The sequence below is a fragment of the Oncorhynchus keta genome, chromosome 1 (genome assembly GCF_023373465.1).
Source record: "Oncorhynchus keta strain PuntledgeMale-10-30-2019 chromosome 1, Oket_V2, whole genome shotgun sequence".
In the NCBI taxonomy this organism is placed as follows: Eukaryota; Metazoa; Chordata; class Actinopteri; order Salmoniformes; family Salmonidae; genus Oncorhynchus; species Oncorhynchus keta.
Window position 1 is genome coordinate 59,241,771 of NC_068421.1, and position 16,587 is coordinate 59,258,357.

The 16,587-nt window shown below is 43.4% G+C and overlaps 1 protein-coding gene across 1 annotated transcript in view; it reads left to right on the forward strand.

Annotated features, from left to right (window-relative positions):
• The first annotated feature begins 637 nt into the window (after positions 1-637).
• Positions 638-16,587, forward strand: part of LOC118389438 (potassium/sodium hyperpolarization-activated cyclic nucleotide-gated channel 2) — a 75,898-nt gene continuing 59,948 nt past the window's right edge. The window contains exons 1-3 of the mRNA XM_035779343.2: positions 638-2,531; positions 8,021-8,444; positions 10,522-10,683. Of these exons, the coding sequence (XP_035635236.1) occupies positions 1,645-2,531; positions 8,021-8,444; positions 10,522-10,683 (1,473 nt within the window). The 5' untranslated portion in view covers positions 638-1,644. The remainder of the gene's footprint in view (positions 2,532-8,020; positions 8,445-10,521; positions 10,684-16,587) is intronic.

Genomic DNA, 16,587 nt, shown 5'->3' on the forward strand with positions numbered 1-16,587 from the left:
GAGGATGGCCTGGTGTCAAGAAGTGCAGCAAAGAAGTCACTACTCTCCAGGAAAAAATCAGGGACAGATTGATATTCTGCAAAGGGTACAGGGATTGGACTACTGAGGTAGTCATTTTCTCTGATAAATCCCCTTCCCGATTGTTTGGGGCATCCGGAAAAAAGTTTGTTCGGAGAAGAAATGGTGAGCGCTACAATCAGTCCTGTGTCATGCCAACAGTAAAGCATCCCGAGACCATTCATGTGTGGGGTTGCTTCTCAGCCAAGTGAGTGGGCTCACTCACAATTTGCCTAAGAACACAGCCATGAATAACGAATGGTACCAACACATCCTCCGAGAGCAACTTCTCCCAACCATCCAGCAACAGTTTGGTGACGAACAATGCCTTTTCCAGCATGATGGAGCACCTTGCCATAAGGCAAAAGTGATAACTAAGTGGCTCGGGGAACAAAACATCAATATTTTGGGTCCATGGCCAGGAAACTCCTCAGACCATAATCCCATTGAGAATTGATGGTCAATCCTCAAGAGGCGGGTGGACAAACAAAAACCCACAAATTCTGACAATCTCCAAGCATTGATTATGCAAGAATGGGCTGCCGTCAGTCAGGATGTGGCCCAGAAGTTAATTGACAGCATGCCAGGGCAGATTGCAGAGGTCTTGAAAAAGAAGGGTCAACACTGCAAATATTGACTGTTTGCATCAACTTCATTTAATTGTCAATAAAAGCCTTTGACATTTATGAAATGCTTGTAATTACACTTCAGTATCCCATAGTAACATCTGACAAAACTAAAACAGAGGCAGCTAACTTTGTGAAAATTAATGTCATTCTCAACTTTTGGCAACGACTGTATACTGGAACATTGCTAACGTTGTGGGAGGCAATTTATCTACTTAGGTCCCAGGGAGACTAGTAAATGAGTGGACTAAAAGTCCGATGTCATAGTCCAAACCGATAGACTCACTGTACAATATGACATCAGTAGGCCTACACATCCAAATCATTCTGAGAAGATTCGCCACCAGAGGGTGCCATTTAATCATCAGTGGACGAACCATTGTGATTCTATGTGGCATGGTTGACGTAGCCTATCAAGGTGTCTTGAATAAATCGACATCTGGACGTGAATATTGTAGCCTATATTGGCACATATTCCATTTCTCAGGTGAAGTAATCCACCAGTATTATTTGGGGATTACACATGCGTCCTATGCATAAAATTGAGTAAATTTGCCAATGTGCTTATCGATTGACCTTTCAAGGCTACTATTGCATTTGAATGTTTCACAAACTATTTGTATTGAAAATACAATATTCAAAACAGATAAAATATTTCACGCTTGTATTACTTTTTTTCCATCTTTCTCTAGTCCACCATGCTGTCATCTCACATTGGAAACTTCGCTTGGATGTCATTCGTGAGGAGGAGAGGAGGGCTCTGAGGTTATAGGTAATAGGACGGGCTCTCCGTTTCACTGTGACATGAAACGAGTAGCCTGATTGCTGCCATAGCAACGCCACTGGTGCTGTATCCTAAAGTGGTTTCCACTGGATACAATAGGCTGGGGCTGCTTTGAACTCGTCGCCGCCCAGCCACGCAAAGGTTCCGAAGGCGCGCGCACTATTCCTAGGCGCTGTCATGGACGAGGCTGAGGATGGAGAAGATGAGTCCAAATTCCAGCAGCCTTTATTGTGCGGAACCGGCTCCGTTGGTGGCGGAGGCGATAGGAACGGTCTAAGTTTGAAGATGAAGCAATTTACGCCAGGAGGGGGAGCATCATCAACAGCGCGCAAGAACTCCAACAATGAGCTGTGGTTCATGCAAGGCGAAGAGTCCGCACCTTGTGCTCCTACAGGCGCCACAAGCTGTGCTCTGTTGTGCCAGGGAGATGCTACTGCCCGTGGCGGCTCATACTATAGGGCTGGAGGGGACTTAGCCCCAGGGTCAGCGGTAACCGGGTTGGCTACTTGTTGGACAGGTGAAGGCACTACCGGTGTGATATGCAACAACAACGGAGATTGCAGAAGGGACCCCAACATTTCAGGGAGCCTGTCCTCCATCGTCTCTAGGCAGGAGAAACAGACCGGTGGAATAGTTGCAGCGGACAACGGGAAAAGGCCAACTAGATGTAATTCCAGAGTCGCCAGCATGGACGGTTCGATCACCTCAGTACAGGGGCAAGGGCCCGAGGTGGCCGGGGCCACAACGACTGGCAATGAGAAAAAGGACTCCAGAGTTTCATTCTCAAGTGCCCCTAATAGAAAAGCATCGTCCTCTGTGCAGAACCAACAGAACAGGAATTCTCTCGCATTTTTTAAATCTGAGGATGGACCCCAGATTGTGCCAGATGATGGGGAACCGCAGGACAATCGGACTTATATGCAGCGCCAATTTAGTTCCATGCTTCAGCCTGGAGTTAATAAATTTTCCCTGCGTATGTTTGGGAGCCAAAAAGCGGTGGAAAAGGAACAAGAGCGCGTCCAATCGGCGGGTAATTGGATTATTCATCCATACAGCGATTTCAGGTATGGGTTGAGTGAAGTGCCACTCTGAGGTGGGCGCAAATTGTTAATGTGATCTATGTGCTAAACAATTTACCCAATAAGTAACTTGAATATAAATTAACATAACCAATTTGATATTAAGCATTGGAAGTAGTTTATGAGTTGTTAAATTATAAGATTTGTTGACATCCATTTTGATGTTTGCTGTCAGTGCGGTCTGCTGCTTTTCATGAGTAATGCATTGCCACTAAATGTCAAATTAGGCAACATATATTGAGAGAACAACACCGAATCTAAAAGCTGAAAAGTTATGTTGCACATTCTCATTGCGCAGTTTTGATTTATTGGGGTCGAAAGACCTATTCCATGGAAATACTTGATTTAGGGATTAGAGTTGCGTTGCTGAAATCTCTGTAGTTTAAAGTTAAGGCCTATTTATGTCTCTCGATTTCCAGTGAGGACGCGTGTGTAAAACAGCTGACCACAAAGGCCTTGTTGTTGGTGAAGTTACTTGGCAAACATATACCGCATGAAATCAATCTAAAACACCCACGCAGTTGATAAAATGTGTCCCAGGTTATCACCTTTATGAAATGCTACATGCGCTTTTTATTAAGCTCTTAATGGTAGCCTATTAGAAAGCGTTTGTCTCAGATCCCCTAATAGTAGTCATATTTCAAGCAGGGATGGGCAACTTTGATGGGGGTGGGGGCCACACAAAAAAATCGGAGCTCATCATGAGAAATGTTTGCTGTTTTTAAAATGATATCCGAGTGAGACTAATAAAATCAATGGTGGGGGCCGCCATTAATTCGACGCTGATAACAAGTTTAGATAAGTGGCTTCTAAATTAATTTAGCAATATATATTTTTTTTAGCTGACATGGGCTAATTTACTGACTAAAAACTGCTGATGCACAGCCAAATCTCTGAATTGCACCTTGTGTAGTTTACTTCTCGAAATCGCAACAGTAAATTGAGACACTGACCAAGTTCTTTAAAATAAGTATATATATATTCAAGGGTTTCTTAATTTGGACTTTTCTACATTGTATAATAATAGTGAAGACATCAACTATGAAATAACACATGGAATCATGTAGCATCCAAAAAAAGCTTTAAACAAATCAAAATATATTTGAGATTCTTCAAAGAAGCCACCCATTGCCTTGATGATGGCTTTGCACATGCTTGGCATTCTCTCAACCAGCTTCATCTGGAATGCTTTTTTCAACAGACTTGAAGGAGTTCCCACATATTAACAGCACTTGTTGGCTGTTACTTGGTGTCCTTTAGTAGTGGTTTCTTTGCAGCAATTCGACCACGAAGGCCTGATTCACTCAGTCTCCTCTGAACAGTTGATGTTGATTTCTGTTACTTGAACTCTGTGAAGCATTTATTTGGTCTGTGATTTCTGAGTCTGATAACTCGAATGAACTTATCCTCTGCAGCAAAGCTAACTCTGGGTCTTCCTTTCCTGTGGCGGTCCTCGTGAGAGACAGTTTCATCATAGCGCTTTATGGTTTTTGCGACTGCTCTTGTGGCCTGATTGACTGACCTTCATGTCTTAAAGCAGGGGTGGGCAACTCCAGTCTTCGAGGGCCTGATTGGTGTCACACTTTTCTCCATCCCTAGCAAACACAGCTAATCGAATTGCATTCTAAACTGAAGATCATGATTAGGTGATTATTGGAGTCAGGTGTGTTAGATGTGGTTGGGGCAAAACATTGACACCAATCAGGCCCTCGAGGACTGGAATTGCCCAGACCTGTCTTAAAGTAATGAGGGTGTTGCTTATTTGAGCTGTTCTTGACCTAATATGGACTTGGTATTTTACCAAATCTTCTGTATACCACACAGAAGATCTATACCACATCTTCTATATACCACACAGAATATCTATACCACATCTTCTATATACCACCCAGAATATCTATACCACATATGCTGTATACCACCCAGAATATCTATACCACATATTCTGTATACCACCCCTACCTTGTCACAACACAACTGATTTGCTAAAATGCAATAAGAAGGAAAGAAATTCCACAAATGAACTTTTAACAAGGCACACCTGTTAATTGAAATGCATTCCAGGTGACTACCTCAAGAATCTGGTTGAGAGAATGCCAAGAGTGTGCAAAGCTGTCATCAAGGCAAATGGTGGCTACTTGGAAGAATCTCAAATGTAAAATATAACTTGATTTGTTTAACACTTTTTTTGGTTACTACATGATTCTGTATGTATGTGCTATTTCATGTCTTCCCTATTATTCTACAATAATAGTACAAAATAAAGAAAAACCCTTGAATGAGTAGGTATGTCCAAACTTTTGACTGGTACTGTATATCTTTTTTTGGGGGGTGGGGGGACTGATCCGAGGGCCTTCAAAAGGGTGTGTGTGTGCTGCCAGTTGCCCATCCCTGGATTACATTATCATACACAGACATCCGATATTGTTTTGTCACATAACTTGGTCAAACATGTTTCATATTTATTTTTGTCAATGCTTATTCATAAAATATGAATGTTACATGAATGGAACCGTGCATGACTCTTGACAGGATATTATTCCATGCAAATATATTCATATTAGATTTCATATTGAAAATACTAAATGCACCAACTAGTTTGATCTTTTGGATTTCGTTATGGGTAGGTGTCGGTGTTAATTCTATACTCTGTAATTAAAATCGGGAACAATTTCTTTCATGAATGCAAAATCAGCTTGAGCTATCTCACTGTAGCTGCTTCGTCCCTATCCCTCACTATTCTCCTCCCATTTCCTCACATCGCTCCACAATAGATTCCCATAAACATTTAGGCTTTTCCCCCGAAATCAGACGCTTCGGTCTAAGACAGACTCTCCCTCGTCTGGTGACAGCTATTTTAAGCCGTCTGATAATTAATTTCATTACGTGCATGTGTAATTATAAGAGGCACCATGATTTTTTATTAAGTCAATTCCAGGTCTTGATGTCAAGAAAGAGTCGAGGTATCATCTCTCTTCTAGGGTTAAGGTTGGAGTGGTTTTTAAAGTGAACAATGAATTGTGTTATTAAGCAGCACCCTGTCTCATTGCTCCCTCTTTCCGAAACATGACCTTTTAGAGAAACAAACAGGGACGTACACTGACCAATTACTCAGTAATACAAATGTAAAGTAGTACTGTTATGTATGTTTGTTAGGTAGCCTTCAGTGTGCAGGTCAGGTTTACATAGGGTGAGATACGCTACATGACCAAAAGTATATGGAAACCTGCTCGTCGAACATCTCATTCCAAAATCATGGGCATTAATTATTAATATGGAGTTGATCCTGCCTTTGCTGCTATAACAGCCTCCATTCTTCTGGGAAGGCTTTCCACTAGATGTTGGAATATTGCTGCGGGGACAAGCTTCCATTCAGCCGCAAGAGTATTAGTGAGGTTGGGCACTGATGTTGGGCGATTAGGCCTGGCTCGCAATTGGCGTTCCAATTCATCCCAAAGGTGTTCGACGGGATTTAGGTCAGGGCTCTGTGCAAGCCAGTCAAGTTCTTCCACACGGATCTCAACAAACCATTTCTGTATGGACCTCGCTTTGGGCATGGGGGAATTGTCATGCTGAAACAGGACACAAATGACTTCACCAAATTGTTGCCACAAAGTTGGAAGCACAGAATCATCTAGAATGTTATTGTATGCTATAGCGTTAAGATTTCATTTCACTGGAACTAAGGGGCCTTGCCCGAACCATAAAAAACAGCCTGCATTCAAAACTGTCAACATGACAGCATACTGTCACATACTGTGCGTTTAGACAGAGTGATTTTTAGGCCTATTTCACAACCATTAACTTCTCCGATACAGTAAATTTGAGCAATTTGCAAACTTCAAGGCAACATTTAGGGCATTTTTGTTATGTAGCCTACCGTAGCAATTTCTTGTTGGAAGGATGATCACTCACTCAGTGGAGTCATCGATGTCCGTTTCCGATCAGGCAGGATCATTCAATCAAGACATGACTCAGCGTCCCACCTATCAGTTACACTCTTTCCAAGCATTACCTTGGGTTGATTAGACAGCATTATTGATAGCCACTGATATTACACTAGGTGCACAATTCAATATGTATTTTCAGTTGAGCTCTTCAATATTAATCAATCTCTTACCTCACACATGTTATTGTCAAGTGTAACATTCCATATGCAAAATTCCATAAACTTGTAGTGTAACTATCTTACATAACCTGGCAGTCACAATAATTCAAATATACCAATATAGGCCTACTATTCTGGTTTCACCTATGCCACCCTTTGTCCTTGTAGCAAGGATTTAGAATCAATTCACCATCCAGCTGTACCCTTATATTACCCTCTTCCCCCATCGCCTCCCCTCCTGTCCTTGACATGACCTTGTCATGCATGAGCAGGAGGATGGACTTGATTTCTGACAGGTTGCAGTGATATGACTGTTGATTGTTAACTGTTTTGCGGCAGGCTATGCCACCAGCCTTGTTGTGTGTGTGTGTGAGCTTGCATGCACATGTTTGCTTGACTCTGTGCGTGTGTGTGTGTTATTGTCAGTGTGCCCCTGTCTGACAGCGGGTGCTGTGAGATGTGGACAGTAGAGAGCAGGCTGCAGTAAGTCGAGAGGGTACTTGTCAGAGTGATAAAGCAACATCAGCGACTTTTAGTGATTAGAGGGAAAAAATCCACACAGTTACATGTCGTGATATTATTTTTGGATGATACTATATTGATATTTGTCTCCAAGTATCGTTTATTTATTTGTGCCACTGTAGGTAAGGTAGCATCAGCTTGTACTAGTCGACTGTACCTGCATCCAAACACCAGTACTTTTCCTTCATAGCTTGTTCTCCATCTTTAAAAAAAAAGAAATAGGGAGCCAATTTCTTTTCAGCACTTATATTTCCCGGACTGATCATAACGCATTTTCTCACGCTCTCTCATGTCTCTGCAGCAGACATATAGTGAGAATATGTTTAGAACATCAAATCGCAATAAATGTAGAATCGTGATTCGTGTGAATGGTGGGAGTGTTGAGAATCGCAGTACATACAGTATCTTATCAGCTCCTCGGTATAGTGATAATGTATTGCGACGTTCCTGGCCATTCCCTACTACTTGCATGTGATATGCACAGCCAACAGAAAATAAGAACATTTGCTCATAATGAAAACAGTGATACTACAGTTTCTACTTGAACTAGTACTCATCATACCCTAGTCACTTACTGTACTGTTATTGTAGTATACTTACTAAGTAAAAGCACCTGTCAATTGGTCCCGCATAGATTATGTGATGACAGGAAGCCCTGTCTCCGAGGATCTTCCCTCGCGACAAGACCATTCCCCAAACAATTTAATAAAATGTTATATTGCATTCTTTGTTTTTAATTTAGTTAAGTCTGTACTCGATTGAACAGGAGTTGAAGTTCAGGTGTCCCGAGTTCTTCCACCATAACTGTCTCTCAGTCCCCTAACCTCCTTCTCCTGCCGTCTAGGTTCTACTGGGATTTCACCATGCTGATGTTCATGGTGGGCAACCTCATCATCATCCCCGTTGGGATCACCTTCTTCAAGGACGAGACCACCGCGCCCTGGATCATCTTCAACGTGGTCTCTGACACCTTCTTCCTCATGGACCTGGTCCTCAACTTCCGCACAGGCATTGTATTTGAGGACAACACCGAGATCATCCTGGACCCCAGGAAGATCAAGAGGACGTACCTGAAGACCTGGTTCTTGGTGGACTTTGTCTCCTCCATCCCTGTGGATTATATCTTCCTGATCGTTGAGAAGGGGATCGACTCTGAGTTGTATAAGACGGCCAGAGCCCTGAGGATCCTACGCTTTACCAAAATCCTCAGTCTGTTGAGGCTGCTCAGGCTGTCCAGGCTAATCCGCTACATCCACCAATGGGAAGAGGTAAACTGGGCTCTAGAACTTACTTTGACCTAACATAGCAGGCGTGAAAAAAAATGCCTGAAACTAGATCTCCTACATACTGGTCTTGAGGAGAAGAAAAATAACTGGGGAGGTTCTCTTCTGCACTGTTCAACTAATACATTAAATGTGGAGGAGCTTGTTGATGACTCGGCAGAGTCTAACTTTGACCAGTGGCAGGAGGAGATGGGATTGGCAATGTGTTTCTAGAATTTACAATGAGAGGCTACACACTATGGGTTAAGTACTTGCATTGACCAATGGAAAGAGGGGGTAGGCCGCAATAATACCCCTATGATACAAAGGCAGCAGTAGAAAGAATAAGCTCTTTTAGTTTGTCAAATCAGGGCAAGTACAGAAGGGAGTCAGATATGAACATCATCAGCCCAACCTACTTCAGAGTAATGTCCTTCCAATAATAGGCTAGTCTCACACTATCACAGGCCTTCAACACTGTTTTCTCTCTGTATCTGTAGTGATATACATCAGCAGGATGCTGAGATTCACAGCCTTGCTTTCTCAGTGACTGTGTTGGCCAGTTAGCCTCATCATCACAACATTTGACTGTGGTGTGCAGCCAATCACAGTGGCCTGTTTTACCCTGATGTGACTGGATGTGTAAAGCTGTGCTGGCCAAACAGAGGGGTGGATGGCCATACATACATTTATGCCCCTTGTGTGCTAGCTAAGATATTCCAGAAGAGGCTCTGAGCTGACCCAAGTCTGATGACTCATTTGTGTGTGTTCTGTACTCTACTTAATGGGACAATTATTTTCTTGATTCCAGAGTGGTAATTTGAGCCAGACACAACCCCCTAATTATTGAATCAACCCCTTGCGTAACCGAGTGCCTCTCACCCACTGCTCAGCTCTGCTCTGCACAGGGCAGCTGCTCACCTCATCTGGAGCATGAGAGGGCCAGTTAGACAAGTCACCGAATAAAGGAGGAACCTGAACTGCAATATTTTTCACAGCTGTTGTCATAGTGACTTCATTTTCTTAGAGAGCAATGTGCTCATCAAGATGTACCTGGGAACACGGTCTTCTTTACTACTGCATGTAGCTGACAGCTGTTTGGCGCACTCCTCTGATACCCTATCTAGACCCACGTATTCCCTGAGTGTCATCCCCTCTGCATTGGGCTGTTTGTGTGTACGTGCTTGTTAGTTTGTGTTCTAGGTGCTAGACAGGATGCAGCAGTAAAAACACTGAGGCTTTCTGAGAATAGGAAGCTTGTATCAACCTCTTCCATTTGCAGTCACGTCCAGACTGAGTGGATGTTACCTTTCTCATGAGCTGGGCTGGCCAGGCAGCAGTGCACTAGGCACTCTGGGATTGCGTTGTGGGTTCAGGAGGACTTTCACTTAGCGTGCTCTCATTTCTGATTCCCATCTAGAGCATTATGATTGAATCAGAATCCTTAAACAATTACATTTTAATTGAATTGATACAGTATTTCCATATTAGTGGCTGTGGAACTGTTGCGTAATGCTTTGCCCTGTGTTTCTATTTGTGTAATGGGCTGCAGGCCATAAGGTTCTTGTTACATCTGCGCTATGTGCCCTGGCCCTTCCGGCCAACTGACAGTGACACATGTTACATGTCATAGTTCTGCTAGTTAGCTGAAGACTTAGTTTTAGCCCATGATTGGATCCTAATCAAAATGCAAGGCCTTCAAGTGTTTTCTCCTCCTGTTGCTTGCGGGCAGTGAGTCTGATAGCAGAAGCATGAAGGGGTGAGTTGAGAGATGGCGAGCAACTGCCTGTGAGGGCACCGCGATACGCTAAACGCACCAATCTGAGCCCTCTGACCTTAATGGTGTAAGACAAGCCATTGCATTTATGTAGGTGTGTGTGTACGCTGCAGGTAAATTGTCCATAAACAGATACAGAAATAGCTGTACAGGCACCGTGAAAATAACCCAATACCACCCAAACTCAGTAATACAGGGATTTTGTGTTCATTGGCTATGTTAACAGGCTAAGTCCATGTGAAATGGTGAATGAATGAGGTGTGTAACACACCACTTACTCCTCTCTCTCTGACCCTCTCGTGACAGATCTTCCATATGACCTATGACCTGGCCAGTGCAGTGATGCGTATCTTCAACCTGATTGGTATGATGCTGCTGCTGTGTCACTGGGATGGCTGTTTGCAGTTCCTGGTTCCCATGCTGCAGGACTTCCCCCAGGACTGCTGGGTCTCTCTCAACAAGATGGTGGTAAGTGCTGCTTTATACACACTCTAGAGTGTAGTTCGATCCGGTACTCTAGGGGCCAATTCCTGGACACCAGACTGGACTACCGGGCAGACGTTTGGTATTTTAAGTAAATATTTGCATTTCCAATAAGTCTTATATGTTACATTTGGTATGGTTACTTAAGACAGAAACGATCGGAGGGACGTTTGACCGTCTAGCAATCCAAAGGTTGCGTGTTCTAGACGTGTCAGGGACAACTGTAGCATTTGAGCTAATCCATGTTCTAACCTTAACCCGATTCATCTAACTTTTTTACTTCATTTTCTGAACCTTTGTCATTTTAGTTCCCCTGACTTTTTACATATATTATCCTAACCTTTGTTGATATTTATCCACCAATGCAAATTCTCCCTGTAATTCTCCTTTGTTGTTACCATGCAACAAGCAACTTGGTTTCAGAGAAGAACGTATAATACTATACGTCCTTTAATTCGTATGATATATATATATATTGTACGACCACTATTCCATTCGTAATGTAACCTAACGTAGTGTAATGTTTCGTACTAAATGGAGGGGAACAGATTTACATTCCAAATCTTACGAATTGCCCTGAGGCTAGGCTGCGGACACAGATGAAGCCTATTCCTGGACTAAAAACACTTTCAGTGGTGATTCTTCACGGAGCATGCTTTATAGTCCAGGAGTAAGCTTAATCTAGGTCCGGAAAATCAACCATTCAAATGCTGCCGTGAAGGACTATTTCCTACCTCAAAAGAGGTCTGAGGTAGACGCTCATCCAAAATACCAGTGCTGGGAAAAGCAAGAATCCCAAGGCACAGACCGTATTAGGGTGAATATATTGTCTTTACTGAGACAAAAATATTAATGGACCAACAGGTGTTTCCTAACCAGCTCCTGCTAAGAACGACACAGTCACCCAGGCCTGCAGTAAACAAGCAATTATAGTAGTACTCAAGGGGCTTGTTGAAGGTTTGTTCTAGTCTCAGGCTCTCTCTAGTCTCAGGCCCGGACCCCAATCATTCAGCACACAACGCTTTCTCGCTGTCAGAAAGGAAGACAAAAAGGCCCTGTCATTCTCTCTCGGCATTCCGTTCCTTTTCTTTGCTTAGATGTCTGTGGACTCACAGATGATTCGTTGCTTGTGTCCACCTGCAGACTCCTCATAGAGAGAGGAGGCTGACAACACTACAGAGAGAATAAAGACAGAAGACGTGAACAGGAGGGGGCACTTTGCAGCAGCACACCGTTCTTCTCCTTCTCCACACATCATAGTGCTAGCAATCCATCAGCACTCACAAGCCATAAATCTCTGGCTGAGTGCTCACAGACAAATGTGTTTTGAACTGGCTGAGGGCTAGCATAACTGAGGATCAACATAGATGCACCTGGTTCAGAGATTCAACACATTGCTTGGTTCTGAGGTCCTTGATGATCTTCTTGGCTTTCATTTGACACTGGGTGCCATGGATGTCCTGGAGGGCAGTGTGTCCCCGGTGATGCGTTGGGTTGAACCAGCCCGACAGGATGCTCTCAATGGTGCATCTGTAGAAGTTTGTGAGGGTCTTAGGGGCCAAGCTGTTGTACCTTCTTCATCACACTGTCTGTGTATGTTCCCGCTGGCATCTAGCCCCCTCCGGCCTATACAACCCCTCCCATCTGGGAACAAAGTCTTTCTGGGGTCTGGGGCCATACCGAGTTAAAAAGGCATTTTTCAGCCCTACTCTCTGTCCAATAAATTGCAGTGATCCGATATGTTTAAACGTGTGTGTATGCCTGCATTCCTGTGTATTGATGTTCCCGTGCCTCTCCTGTGCCCTCCTCTGGGGTTGAGGAATAGAGTTCACCTGAAACGGAGGAGCTTTAGCAGACAGGTGGTGTGACTGACTGGGACTCCCGTACAGCTGAGAGAGTAGCTGGCAGTCCCAAAACCACCACCCCAGGTCTTCAGGACCTTTACTGCCATGCCATTACAACTAACAGCCATGCCATAAGCACTGTCTAACAACACAGGAGACACATTTATGTTCTACAAGCATAGAGTAACCTGCAACCTGTCGAGTTGCCTTAATGATATTGCTGTGCTGTAACATAAAACTCCAATGGGTAAAAACACATGCTTCTGCACATGCTGATTCCAAGTCCAAATAAGAAAGTATTGAGACACGTCCATGTGAAAACAAATCGTTCAGGCAGGAACTAAAAGAGCCACCCAAGCCACAGCCTGTTCATCCTGCTACCATGTAGAATACGGGGACAGTACAGGTGCATCAAAGCTGGGAATGACAGACTGAGAAATAGCTTCTATCTCCAGTCAATCAGACTGTTAAACAGTCACCACTAGCCGGCCTCCGCCCAGGACCTTGCCCTGAACCTTACTGTTCTAGTCGGCTACCACCCAGCACTCTACCCTGCACCTTGGAGACTGCTGCCCTATGTACAGAGTCATTGGCAAAGGGAAAGGGGGATACCTAGACAGTTGTACAAATGAATGCCTTCAACTGAAATGCGTAAGACACAATTAACCCAACTCCTCTGAATCAGAGAGGTGTGGGGGGCATTGCCTTAATCGACATCCACGCCTTCGGCGCCCGGGGAACAGTGGGTTAACTGCCTTGCTCAGGGGCAGAACATCAGATTTTTATCTTGTCAGCTCGGGGATTCGATCCAGCAACCTTTCGGTGGTCACTTTAATAATTTTTACATCCTATTTCACCAAATTTACATGTACAGTACCAGTTAAAAGTTTGGACACCTACTCATTCCAGGGTTTTTCTTTATTTTTACTATTTTCTACATTGTAGAATAATAGTGAAGACATCAACACTATGAAATAACACATGGAATAATTTAGTAACCAAAAAAGTGTTAAACAAATCTAAATATATTTTGTATTTGAGATTTTTCAAATAGCCACACTTTGCCTCGATGACAACTTTGCACACTCTTGGCATTCTCTCTCAACCAGCTTCATGAGGTAGTCACCTGGAATGCATTTAAATTAACAGGTGTGCCTTGTTAAATGTTCATTTGTGGAATTTATTTCCTTCTTAATGTGTTTGAGCTAATCAGTTGTGTTGTGACAAGGTAGGGGTGGTATACAGAAGACAGCTCTATTTGGTAAAAGACCAAGTCCATATTATGGCAAGAACAGCTCAAATAACCAAAGAACATCATTACTTTAAGACATGAAGGTCAGTCAATCCATAAAATGTCTAGAACTTTAAAAGTTTCTTCAAGTGCAGTCGCAAAAACCATCAAGCGCTATGATGAAACTGGCTCTCATGAGGACCACCACAGAAAAGTAAGACCCAGAGTTACCTCTGCTGCAGAGGATAAGTTCATTAGAGTTACCAGCCCAAATAAAAGTAACAGACACATCTTAACAGAGGAGGCTGCGTGAATCAGGCCTTCATGGTCAAATTGCTGCAAAAAAACACTACTAAAGGACACCAATAACAAGAAGAGACTTGCTTGGGCCAAGAAACACCATCAATGGTCATTAGACCGTTGGAAATCAAACCTTTCGTATGGGTGGTCCCAGTAGCTGAAAGGATGATCTGTGGGTGGGTCCCACCGTGAAGCATGGAGCCTGCATTGCTTGCTGTTTGGGGGTTTAGGCTGGGTTTCTGTACAGCACTTTGAGATATCAGCTGATGTAAAGAAGGGCTATATAAATACATTTGATTTGAATGAGGAGGAGGTGTGGCGGTGCTTTGCTGGTGACACTGTCTGTGATTCATTTAGAATTCAAGCCACACTTAACTAGCATGGATACCACAGCATTCTGCAGCGATTCGCCATCCCATCTGGTTTGCGCTTAGAGGGGCTATCATTTGTTTTTTAACAGGACAATAACCCAACACACCTTCAGGCTGTGTAAGGGCTATGTGACCAAGATGGATAGAGATGGAGTGCTGCATCAGATGACCTGGTCTCCACAATCACCCTACCTCAACACAATTTTGATGGTTTGGGATGAGTTGGACCACAGAGTGAAGGAAAAGCAGCCAACAAGTGCTCAGCATATGTGGGAACTCCTTCAAGACTGTTGGAAAAGCATTCCAGGTGAAGCTGGTTGAGAGAATGCCAAGAATGTGCAAAGCTGCCATCAAGGCAAAGAGTGGCTACTTTGAGGAATCTCATATATAAAATAAATTTTGATTTATTTAACCCTTTTTTGGTTGTAACATGATTCCATATGTGTTATTTCATAGTTCTGATGTATTCACTATTGTTCTACAATGTAAAAATAGTAAAAAAATAAAGAAAAACCCTTGAATGAGTAGGTGTGTCCAAACGTTTAACTGGTACTGTATATGCTGTATTCCAGTCATGGCTTATACTATATAACTCATTTTAGTATTTTTCTGGATTATGTGTGTATTGTTACTTTTTTAAAATTGCTAGATATTACTGCACTGTTGAAGCTAGAAACCGATGCATTTCGCTGCACTTGATTTGATTTAAACTAAAAGAGCTGTATGTTCCAGGTCTCTAGTTCCAGATGGCCACCATTACCCCATAGTAGAGAGCAGTGAGAGGGTGGAGGGTGGCTCTATCTCTCCCACATCTCCCCTCAGACTGGCCTGGGTGGACTGTGCCTGCCTGGGTAGACTGCTCCACTACTACGTGCCAGCTCTACATCACTGTCTCTGAACCAGGCCCAGGATTATGGCAAGCGCAGACGTTGACTCAGTGTCTCTTACTGTGCAGTAATTGTGTTTGGCCCCCTCCCCTACCTCCCTCCTTGATTTGGGATGGTAGCTAGGGTGCAGTGCTGTGTGTATACCACACACAAACACACACACACACACACTCTCTGACACACTGTGAGTGTACGTCGTGTACGCCTCGTGCAGAAACATACACACGAACCCATGCCTCTCGGTCCTGTTGATGTTCTGTTCCTCTGAGCTGGGCCCCTACCCTGTGTACTCCATGCCAATTTCCCTGAGAACAGTCGTCCTGGGCGATCGGGTGCAGGCAGGCGCAGGCTGGCTGGCATCTCCCAGCAACCAAGGTCAGCATTTCTCTGGAGGCGGATGGCTTCAAATGAGAGACGCAGCGTTAAATGATCCATCTCCCTGCCACTCGAGACTTGTTCACTTCGAGTGGCTGCCTGTCTACTCACTGCATCCTGGTCTGCATCCTTCATGCTGCTCAGAGAACAGAGACACACACATCTCTGTGGCCACAATACTTTTCACATTTTTGATGGTTTGACTGTATTTTATGTTTTTGAATAATAACAGTTCTACATTTGCTTTATGAGTAGTCTATGATCCTAGGGTGGCAACACATACAGTTGAATTCGGTTTACATACACCTTAGTCTAATACATTTAAACTCAGTGTTTCACATTTCCTGACATTTAATCCTAGTAAAAATTCCCTGTCATAGGTCAGTTAGGATCACCAATTTATTTTAAGAGTGTGAAATGTCAGAATAATAGTAGAGAGAATGATTTATTTAATCACATTCCCTGTGGGTCAGAAGTTTACATACACTCAATTAGTATTTGGTAGTATTACCTTTAAATTATTTAACTTGGGTCAAACGTTTCAGTTAGCCTTCCACAAGCTTCCCACAATAATTTGGGTGAATTTTGGCCCATTCCTGACAGAGCTGGTGTAACTGAGTCAGGTTTGTAGGCCTCCTTGCTCGCACATGTTTTTTCAGTTCTCCCCACAAATTTACTATAAGCTTGAGGTCAGGGCTTTGTGAAGGCAACTCCAATACCTTGACTTTGTTGTTCTTAAGCCATTTTGCCACAACTTTGGAAGTATGCTTGGGGTCATTGTCCATTTGGAAGACTCATTTGGAAGACCCATTTGCGACCAATCTTTAACTTCCTGACTGATGTCTTGAGATGTTACTTCAATATATCCATACAATTTTCTT